General features: G+C 36.3%; 2 protein-coding genes across 4 annotated transcripts in view; both read right to left on the reverse strand.

The window, feature by feature from the left end:
- Positions 1 to 11051, reverse strand: part of LOC100867499 (membralin) — a 75413-nt gene that overhangs the window by 58425 nt on the left and 5937 nt on the right. For all 3 annotated transcript variants that reach the window (XM_086908736.1, XM_086908737.1, XM_086908735.1), the window contains exon 8: positions 10480 to 10537. In XM_086908736.1, coding sequence (XP_086764862.1) covers positions 10480 to 10537 — 58 coding nt within the window. The remainder of the gene's footprint in view (positions 1 to 10479; positions 10538 to 11051) is intronic.
- On the reverse strand, positions 2966 to 9861 carry LOC147657504 (uncharacterized). The gene is made up of 2 exons (XM_086908571.1): positions 8158 to 9861; positions 2966 to 4680 (listed from the first exon to the last, which is right to left on the reverse strand). The coding sequence occupies exons 1-2, from the start codon at positions 9724 to 9726 to the stop codon at positions 3085 to 3087; spliced, it is 3165 nt and encodes a 1054-aa protein (XP_086764697.1). The 5' UTR covers positions 9727 to 9861; the 3' UTR covers positions 2966 to 3084.

The raw sequence follows: 11051 nt of genomic DNA on the forward strand, positions 1-11051 counted from the left end.
TTCTGTGTAAATTTATTAACTTGGGAAAATTGTTTTTCTTGCGTGCATAGAAATTTAAATTTACAACTCGACCTTTTTCCTTTTTCAATATATAATTCTCGATATATATATATATATATATATATATAATTGTCTCCTTGGAAACAAGTGAATAGAAAAGAACGGATTCATTGTCGTCTATTATCGGCTAATCGGCCAGGTACTTGTGTTATTCAAACAACGAAAGAGGTAGAAAGAAAAAAATTGTCCGTGAAAGACAGTGATGTCATCGTAATTTTCCGGTTAACTATTGACTCATTCGATAGAAAAGATTAATCTATGACTGTTTAGAGAAGCCACGTGAAAAATATTATCAGGTCAATGAACTCGAGGCTTTCTACTCGTGTTGTAATCAACACAAATGTTCGTTAAGCTATTATATTATGAAGGTGAGGACGAATTTTTTTTTTTTTTTTTTGTATTGAAAAAAGATCAATATTTCAAATAAATTATTATTATTTATTTTTTTCTATTAACAAAGTTTGAATTTTCACACGAAGAAGAAGAAAGAGACGTGAAAAATGAAAATTTTGTCTATGAAATATCTCGAAATATTATATATTTTATATATAATATTTTTAAAGTTTATTTAAGAAAAGTACGCGCAATTTTTTGAAAGAGAAATCAGCATTCTATAAATAATCCGAAATATTTATCTCTGCGCGAATATTAATAAAATTTGAATTTTCACGGGGCAAAATATTAATCAAAATATTAATGCAAATATTGACAATTATTGAATTGTTTGTTAACCCTCGAAACATCGTGTATCTACATTTTTTAAATTCCATTTTATTTGCGTATAATAAAAAAGATACGTAGATATTTTTTTTTTTTTTTTTTTTTTGAAAGAGAAATCATTGAAAAATTAATTTTAAAATAATTTTTCTCTTTTCATCGAATCATCACGACGACGAGCACGATATCGAGCATCCATTAAATCGATTTTTTCATTTCTATTATTATCCAAAAAGAATTATAAACAACTTTTTTCTTTTTTTTTTTTTTTGCTCTTTTCTTCCTCACTCACGAGCAAACAACTCGCTACTCTAACACCCACACGGGCAAACAACAGATGATTGACCGCTGCAGAGATTTCCTACAAAGATGTTTCGCAATTACAATAATAATAAAAAGGAAGCAATAAACGGAGAGGAGGGGGAAGAGAGGAGGAACAGATGAGATAATAAACAACGATAACCCTCGAAAGAAGAACGGAGAGAACAATGAGGGGGGGAGGAAAATAGTTTTAGACGCTGTTAGAAACGTGATTAGAAACTTCGCACGAGTAAACAGATCTAATACTTCGCACGAGTGATTAGATATAACCGGTTTGGTATCGTGTTTATTTTATTCGAGGTTAAAACATTATTTACGTGGTGATGCATCAACACGATACGCGAATATTTATTATGACCAAAAAAAAAAAAAAAAAAAAAAAAGAACTTTATATGGGTTATTATGCGTTCTTATTCGAATAATAAATAAATAAAAAAAACCGGAGGGTACAATCACGAAAGATAAATGCAGCATCGAACAATTGTATCGCTTGTTACCGCTTGTATTTTTAGAATAAGGAACTGGTGCGACTTCGATTCGAAGACAAAGTGTAATGTTACATTGTGTTACACTTGTGCAAAATACAGATATATTTTTATAATCGATAGAACGATTGTCTACCTTTCTCACGTTTTGATTTGCCGCAAGACAATTGAACCGATCCATGTTCGAATTTATGCGAGCTTCAAGGTGTTTTCTGTCCGAAAAAAATGTTCGAGATTTAAAAAAAAAAAAAAAAGAAAAGAATCGGTCGATGATTAATAATAAGATACGATTCGCAGTAGAAACGTAATTCTACATAGAGCGAGTTGCATACGTAAATGGAGCATCGAAAGAAATTGCAGAGCATTGTTTATAAATATAGATAGTAGAGAAACGCGAGATAGTTCCACTAACAAAGATAATCGAATTCGTTTTTCGAATTTTTTTCCTCTTTCTTTTTCGTCCAAGATTTAATTCAATAAAATTATTGCGCAGTTATAATATACGCTTAACAATAAAATATGATTCATGGTATACGTAGTAGATACACGCCAGTTCTACGAAAGCTGAGTGTTCATGTGTAAATGACACATGAAAGAAATTGTAGAATATTGTTTATAAATACGATAAGCGTTATAAATCTATCGTGTACTTGCGTCAATTGCATATGCAATTTTCTAAGTTGATTTCCTTGAGAACGAATATGGAAAAAAAAATATATATATATTCTGTATCGTTTTCTTTTCACAAGGAATTGTTCGTTCGTGTTCGTTTATCATCAACTTGCAACAAACTCGAAAGTTAATTTTAATTTTTAAATTAAAAAAAAAAAGAGGAAGTCGTACGAAGAGGAGAGCGAAAAATGATTATCGCGAATCGTACGATACTCGTTGCCAGTTTCGTGTATTCTTGGATTTTGGTTAATCGTTGCTCGAAAAATAAATTTGATAATTTTTGATTTGGGCGAGATGCAAAGGAAAATAAGCTAAATCGAGAATAGATCTTATCGGTATTTTGTAGAAAAAAGAAATTCGATCAAATTCGATTCGTCTTATTTCAGTACATTTACTCCAATATTGGATGGCAATATTTCAAGATTATTGCACAAAAACTCACGAAATGTCGATAAAATTTATATATATTTTCATTTACATGCTACATTCACTTTAAGTCGTAACCATTAAAATTATCAAATTAAATTCTCGTTATATACCGTTTCATAACCGTATCGCAAGATCATGTTAAATCAAAGAAACCACTATATGCTAATACTAATAAGAAACCATTATATACTTAATACTGCCGATATATTAATCGGTAAAAATAGAAAAATCTAGAACAGTATCCGTTCACTTTAAATATCACATATTCCTTTCACAAAGGAAAAAAAAAAAAAAAAGAAAGAAAGAAAGAAAGAAACAAATACAAAAAAATACACTGCTATCACGAAATTAATAAGAGTAAAAAAAAAAGAAAAAGAAAAGAAGAGAAAAAAGTCTAAATCTAATCCCTCTTCTCCAAACCGATCCAAAATCCGTGATCAGGAGTTAACGAGAAATTCGTCTTGCTGAACTCGATCGACGCCCTCGTCTTCTCCGTCACTTTGATACGGAATTTGCGCAACATGCAAGCGATCAGAATCTTCGTCTCCATCAAGGCGAAACGATTGCCGATACATTTCCGCGGGCCGAGGCCGAACGGCATATACGTGTACGGGACGATGTTGCGCTTGTTCGCGTCGTTGAAACGTTCCGGATCGAATTTCTCCGGGTCGGGGAAGTACTTGGGATCGTGATGAAGCCCGTAAACGGGGAACCAAACGATATTGTCCGGATGCACGATTAAATTATCGCAACCGGGCTCGGCCGGTGGCAATTCGAACTTCTCAACGCACAGCCTGTCGATGAAAACTATCGGCGGATATTTCCTCAGTGTCTCCGAGGTGACCATGTCCATGTACTCCATTTTCAACAGCGCCTCGTACGTGATCATCCCGTCACCCCCGTCCACGCAACGATCAACCTCCTCCCTCAGTCTCTCCTGAACGGGCGGGTTAAGGGCCAACTCGTGGGCAACGTAGCACATGAGCGTGGAGGACGTGTCGAAACCGGCGAGGAAGAAGATGAACGCCTGCGCCGTGATGTCGTCGATGGTCATCCGATTGTTGGAAACGGGCCTTCTCTCCTTGTCCCTAGCCTGCATCAAAAGGTGAATCATGTCCGGCCGGGCGATGCTCCTCTCGTCCCTCGCCTTCACGGTCTCGCGGACCACTCTGTGGAAGAAGGTGGCGGTGTCCCGCGAAAGGAACGACAATCCGGCCATCCTCGTCAACCGTGGATTCATACGGAACAGCATGAACTTGAACAAACGAAATATACCGCCGAAATTGGTCGCGTCCGCTCCTTTCGTGTAGAACTCGTTGTCCCGGTTCTCCATCGAGTTCACGCTTATCCCGAACGCGACCGTCGCGATCACGTCGTTCGTGTACCTCGTGAACGCGTCCTTCGCCTCTATCGAGCTCGAGAACTCGGGATGATCGTAAAGATAACGGACGAACTCCTCGGAACAATTGGAGACGAGCTCGAACATGAATCTCATCTTGCTTGCGGTGAACGAAGGGCTGAGCGTGTTCCTCATCTCCCTCCAACGGTCGCCCTTCAACGAGAACACGTTCTTGCCGAATATCGGGTCTATCTTCTCGTTGATGAAGCTGTGATGGTCGGGGAAACGGTCGAAATTCTTCACGGCTATCTCTTTGATCAGGGCCGGGTCGCGTACAACCACAACTGGCGTGAAACAGTCCATCATTCCGAGGTACCTGGAGCTCGGCCGATGGTTGTATACGAGCGAGCAGAAATTGGGAAGGGACATGCGGCGAGTGAATATCCTCCACGAAGAGCCGAGGACGGGTACGGCCCCTACATGGGGTACCCCCCTCTTCCTCCAATAATTGTACTGATGGTGCAACAGGCTGACGAGTTTGGCGAGGACGATCGCCGTGAGGCCGATGGCCAACAACTTGAACGAAAAAAGGAACGTCGGTGACTCCATCGGTGACACCACCAAGGATGGTTCACGAGCGTACTCTGTCTCTAGTGACTAGGAGGAATGTTATAAATATGGACGAATACATATACGGATTTATCGTTGCACGAGGGACAGATGGATGGAGAGGGGGGGTAGAATGCCTGTGTTACGTCAACCACGTGAACAAACTGCGTTCTTCCTCGTCTCTGAATATTCTGAAAATATCGTTTTGTAGCAATTGTTGGCCGTCGATTCTGACGCTTCGCACGGGTGAGAATAATACGGGTAAAAAAAAAAAAAAAATTAAAAAAAGAAGAGAGAGAGAGAGAGAGAGAGAGGGAGGGATAAATCGAGAATTAAAGCGGAATTAAATCGGCAACTGCACAATACACCGTTTCGAAATTTCTCCCGTTGTTACACGTTTGATTTTTCGTACGGCGAGTTTTTTTCTCCTTTCTGTCTCGTAAACCGCAATTTGTACGAAAGATTCCCACGATTACTGAATGATAAAATTCTTCTAGATGGTAATTTTTATGAAATTAGAAATAGTGTTGGATATTGGATATATTAATGATATTTGAAATTTTGATTCGTAGTAAAAGTAAAATAATTAAAATTATTGACAATTAAAAAAAAAATGATTGTTCAAAATTTCACTTTTCATTGATTAAAAAAAATAATTAAGAAATTCTCGTTCACTCCTTCGATTTATCAAATCGAGCAACATTTAAGATAAAAATCCATGCTAATCCATTAATTTAAAAATTAAAAAACGAAAAAATAAAAAATTTTTTATTCGTTACGAAATATATTCTCTGCGAATATATAAATATATAATGCTATTTTCTTTTCTGCAGAATATTAATTCTGAAGAGAGTGAAATCGACGCTCAAAGTTTTGGAAATGATTTTTCCATTTATTTAAAAAACAACTCTTTAATGATGATGATACAAAGATAAGGTAAAATAAATTGTTGCACACTATTGTAGAAAAAATTCCAAAACAAGAAAAATTGTATTCAAGAAATGAAAAAATACTTTGAAAATTGACTTTCTTAAAAAAATTTCCTATCTTAATATAAAAAAATATATACTTCGTATATATGATCAATTATACTTTATATCTACACTATTTACCCTAAATTTTTGTTAAAATTAAAAATCTTTGGTCTATATACGTATAAATCTCCTTGCAAAATAATATCTAAAGTCTCTCCTTTCTCCAATCTAATCCAGATTCCTCCTTCAGAAATCGGTACAAGATTATTTCTCTGAAAGACAATAATCTCTTCTCGTTGTGTCTTCTCGAAAATCGACTCAAAAGATGAATCCGTCAAAATCTTAATTTCCAACAATACGTGTAAGAGACGATGTTACCCTCGTTCTTTTCGTTGAATCGTTCGAAGATCGAAGTTCATCGGCTCGAGAAAATATTCAGGATCGTGATCCAACGTAAGGGAGAAAAACGATATCGCCGAGATATAAAGTTGCACCATCGTATCCAGCCCCTGTCGGCGGTAACACGAATTTTCGTGTGAAAACTTGATCGACGAAAATCAAACCGGGGTACTTTCTAAGGATTTCCAACATCATCATATACTCCATTCTCGAAGGAGGATTCGTTGAAGAAATTTCTCTTCGTCCAAACACCGATCCATCTCTTCCTGTAACCTTTCCTGAACATCCAAATGCAGCCTCGTATAAAACAAAGCGCACGAAATTAGAAGGCGAATCTGAGCCACCCTTGTGTAGAAACCAATCTCTTGAGAAACGATATCGTCGATAGTTATTTTATCTAATGGTAGACTTCTCTTTATTTCTAGCAATAAATGCAGTATATTTTTTAGATTCTCCGATACAACACGATGAAAAAAATCGATGATGTCGACCAGGAATCGCTCTGACTCCTAATAATCTGATTAATCGTGGACAGAATCGCATCAAAGGAAATTTAATCACAATGTTCGCAAGATTGGCGAAAATATTTCTTTCTCTCGTGAAGAACTGTCGTCTTCCATCGAATTTATACCAACATCCAAAAGGCGATAGACACGATCACGTCAATGCTGAACCCGAAGAAAGCGTCTTTCGTGTCCATCGAGGAGGATGGTCCTGCAAATAATCCACAAACTATCGCGAGCATTTCGATACCAATTCGAACATCGAGTCTCATTTTACTGAAAGGAGAAGAGAGTATGTTCCTCGTCTCTTTCCACTTTTCTCAGAAAAAATATGTTCCTCGTTGAAGATCGATCTATGATGAAACGATCGAAGCTATCTCCGGTGATTAATTCCGGATCGTCAGATTCGTCAGAAAGTGAAATCCATCGTTTCAACGTATCTCACGTTTGGACCGATAATTATAATTATAGATCAACCAAGTGGATTTTTTCAGGATGAAGAATTCCCAAAACGGGTCAAGTATCGGAACGAATCCGTTGCGAGGCACGTTATTATTGTTCCAATACGTCTCTTGCCTGTATATTGCCGCTGCAAAGAACTTCGATAAGATCACGGTGATCAAAGCGATCACCGTTAAAGTAAACACTGACGAGGTCGATAGAATCTCCATTGCACTCTCAACCGCAAATGACTATCGTGCGTGAGCTACAAGGTTATAAATATGAGGCGAGCAATGCGTGCAGAGTTTATCGTCGCGGTAGAGGGAATGGTGTCATTATCACCATTGCTCCTCTTCTCTCGTGATATGCTGTTGGGTATGCACGAGTAATTTTAAGAAACTCGATCGAAAAATGGGACAAGCGTACGATGAACTTTTTCCACGAACGATTTTTTTTTCTCTTCTTTTCTTTTCTTTTTTTTTTTGGAGGGGGAGGGGGAGGCCGAACATCGATTCGTTTTATTCGTTTTATTAACGCGTGTCCTGAATATCTCGGTTTCGATGTTTCTATAAGGATTCCGAGTGAAAGTGCATCGTGATGCAATTATCAATTTGCATGGTAATTTTATAATTTTAATTTCATAATGTCAATTTTTTTTTAATTAAAAGGGAAAATTATTACTGATCAACGGTAGCAGAGGAATATATAACTTATTTGTAACAGGAAATAATTTGATGAAGAAGAACAAAATTTATCGATTAAAGATTACGATGATTTAAAAATTTATTATCATTGCAATTATTTATTTATAGTAGAATTGCAGTAGAATTTTATGACGTGATAAAATTTCTAAAAGATAACGTACAATATATCTTTTAGATCGATTAGTTGGTTTAAGATTTAATAACATTTTGAAAATGAATCTTCTGCCTTTAATTTATACATATTTATTAACGTATAATATTAACAATGCATATGATTAAATATATAATTAATTCATTTTATTTTTCATCGAGATATTATATGCGTAATTTGTATACAATCTCCCCCCGACCCTCTGCCCGATTTTTCAAAAAATTGAAACTAAAATTAGATTAAATTTTTATCAGAAAAATACAATCTGTCTTTATCGAATCCCTCGCCAACGAGCGTGGACTCCAACGTTATAATAATAACGATAATAAGAGAAGGTAAGTTTAATCATTATTTCTCTTTTGAAAAGTGATCCAAAACCCGTGTTTCGGATTCAACGTGAAATCAGCCTTCTTGTACACGATAGGATATTTCGTTCTTTCGCTAGGTTTTATCACGAACTTTCGCAACAGCCGAATGATCAAAAGTTTGGTCTCCATCAACGCGAAACGATTTCCAATGCACTTTCTGGGGCCGATCCCGAAAGGTATGTACGCGTAAGGATCGATGCCGTTCTTATTCTCGCGATTGAACCGTTCAGGATCGAACTTGTCCGGATCGGGAAAATACGTGGGATCGTGATGAATGGCGAAAACGGGGAACCAAATATTTTCACCGGGATATATCGTAACACCTTCGTAACCTGGCGCAGCTGGTGGCAAACGGAACTCCTTGGCGCATTGTCTGTCGATCAACAAACTCGGAGGATGCATTCTGAGAGTCTCGGATATCACCATTTCCATGTATTCCATTCCCAACGTATCCTCGTAAGAGATTTCCATCCGTTCGTCCAACAGGCGATCCACCTCCTCGCGCAGCCTCTGTTGAACGTCCTGGTGCATGGCCAACTCGTAGACCACGTAACACATCAAGGTGGAAGTTGTGTCGAAACCGGCGAGGAAAAAGATGAACGCCTGCGCAACGATATCGTCGATGGTCATCTCGTAGATGGATTTCTTCGAATCGGTGGCCTGCATCAGCAGGTGTATCATGTCCGGCCTAACGATGCCGCGTTTCTTTCTCGCGGTCACCGTTTCCGAGATCACTGTTCGAAAAAATTTGGACGTAGCGCGGGACAGGAACGTGAAACCTGCCATCCTCGTCAGACGGGGGTTCAAACGGAACAGCATGAATTTGATGAAACGAAACGTACCGGAGAACGTGGACACATCGATACCCCTCTTGTAGAACTCGTTGTCCGGATCTTCGATCGAGTTCACGCTTATGCCGAAGGCGACCGTTGCGATCACGTCGTTCGAGTATCTGGTGAACAGATCCTTCACCTCGACCTCGGACGTGAATTCGAAACGATGGTGCAAACACGTGACAAAATCGCGGGAACACTTGGACACAAGATCGAACATGAATCTCATCTTGTTGGCCGTGAACGAAGGGCTGAGCGTGTTCCTCATTTCCCTCCATCTGTCTCCTTTCAAGGAGAACACGTTTTTCCCGAACACCGGATCCATCTCCTCGGTGACGAAGCTTCTATGATCGGGGAAATTGTCGAAATTCTTCACGGCTATCTCTTTGATCAGTTTTGGATCACGAACGATCACGGTTGGCGTGGCGAAATCCATCACTCCGATGTATCTCGCGTCCGGGTGGTAATTATAAATGTATTTACAGTAATTGGGGAAACTAACGATACGAAAGAACACTTTCCAAGCGGTTCCGAATAAAGGACTTGACTGTACGTAAGGAACTTTGTTCCTCTTCCAATAGGTGAACTGTGTGTACACTATTGAAATAAGCTTGGCGAAGATGATTAAGATCAAAGCAGTAAAGAGTAACTCGAAAGTGGTCAAATGTGACACTTCCATTGTTAACGTGAAGACACGCGTTAGAAACGACTGTTCAACCATTAAAGAATGTCGTAAATGGTAACAAATTCTCCTATATAATGGAAATGGTCAAGGAGGGAGAGCAAAAATTTTGCAGGAGAACTATACCGGATAAGAGAGTGATGACCTCAGATTTTCAGATAACGTGCTTTATAAGATTTCCTTTTACAGATAAATGATTTTTAGAAACAATATCAGCTTGAATTTTATAAAGGCTACAGATACGGAAATCAATTAATTCTGTCATGTGGAATTATCAGATATAGAGGGCATTTGCCTCTTTTCATTTATCATAGATCGAATCGACGATTGATCGTTGAAAGAAAAATAATACGTAACTTTAAACAAAGTTTCTTTAATTTGTAACTAATTATTTTGTATGTATTCGATTCTTAAATAAATTATAAACGATTCAATGATTCAGATATAAATCGAATATAATGCGATTCAATATTTTTTTTATAATTGTATACATACATCTTATATAAAAATTATAAAAAAAATATTATATTTATATTATTAGATGAATTATAATAATTTTGTTACAAATAAATATTCAAAATTCTGAAATATTCAAAATTCAAAAATATTCAAATTCAAAATTTTGTAACGTGAAAACTTGAATATAAGTAAAATTTATATATAAATTTTTATAAATCTATCAAAATTTGTATATATATAATCATTTATAATCATAAAAAAACGACATTACATTACAGAAACAAAAACAATCAATAATTTTTATGTAGTGTGATTATAAATACAATCACTTACCAATGAAGACAAAAATCTGGTGGTGTGAGTACCGTAGTAACATCGAAATGGAGATAGTCTGAAATAATTAAATACATATTATATAGAAAATATAAAAAATTGATTAAATAAAAAATTATATGATTATATTTTTCAATGTCAAACATATATTTATATATCTGAATATTTAGAATATTTTTATCTAAATAATTTAATAGAAAAGAAGAAGAAAAAGAATATTACATAATTAAATTTTCTTTTCTCTAATTTCTACATTTTAAATGTTTACATAAATATATTTTCTCTTCGAAATGGTAAGAATAATAATAATATATTATCAATTAATTATAATAATAATAATTATGATTATATAAAATTTTAATAAATTTTTTTTCTTTTTTTTTATGTGAAATATCGATTAATATGTATCAAAGCGATAATATTTATTATTTCGTAAAAGAAAATTGCAATGAAGATAGGATACGAAGCGAATTGCAAATCGACAGTCGCACTCGGTTACCAGGTTGAGAACGAATAGTGCAATTGAATTGCGAATGGTTCAGATTGAACTAGCACCTGACACCCCCGAGATA

The sequence above is a fragment of the Apis florea genome, unplaced genomic scaffold (assembly GCF_048593485.1).
Source record: "Apis florea isolate Af1SG1 unplaced genomic scaffold, ASM4859348v1 contig_3081_pilon, whole genome shotgun sequence".
Classification (NCBI taxonomy): Eukaryota; Metazoa; Arthropoda; class Insecta; order Hymenoptera; family Apidae; genus Apis; species Apis florea.

Coding starts and splice junctions, on each gene's coding strand:
- LOC147657504 (XM_086908571.1), bottom strand. CDS start 9,726: ATGGTTGAACAGTCGTTTCTAACGCGTGTCTTCACGTTAACAATGGAA. Junction 4,681..8,157: donor GGATCACTTTTCAAAAGAGA/AATAATGATTAA, acceptor CATTCCTCCTAG/TCACTAGAGACAGAGTACGC.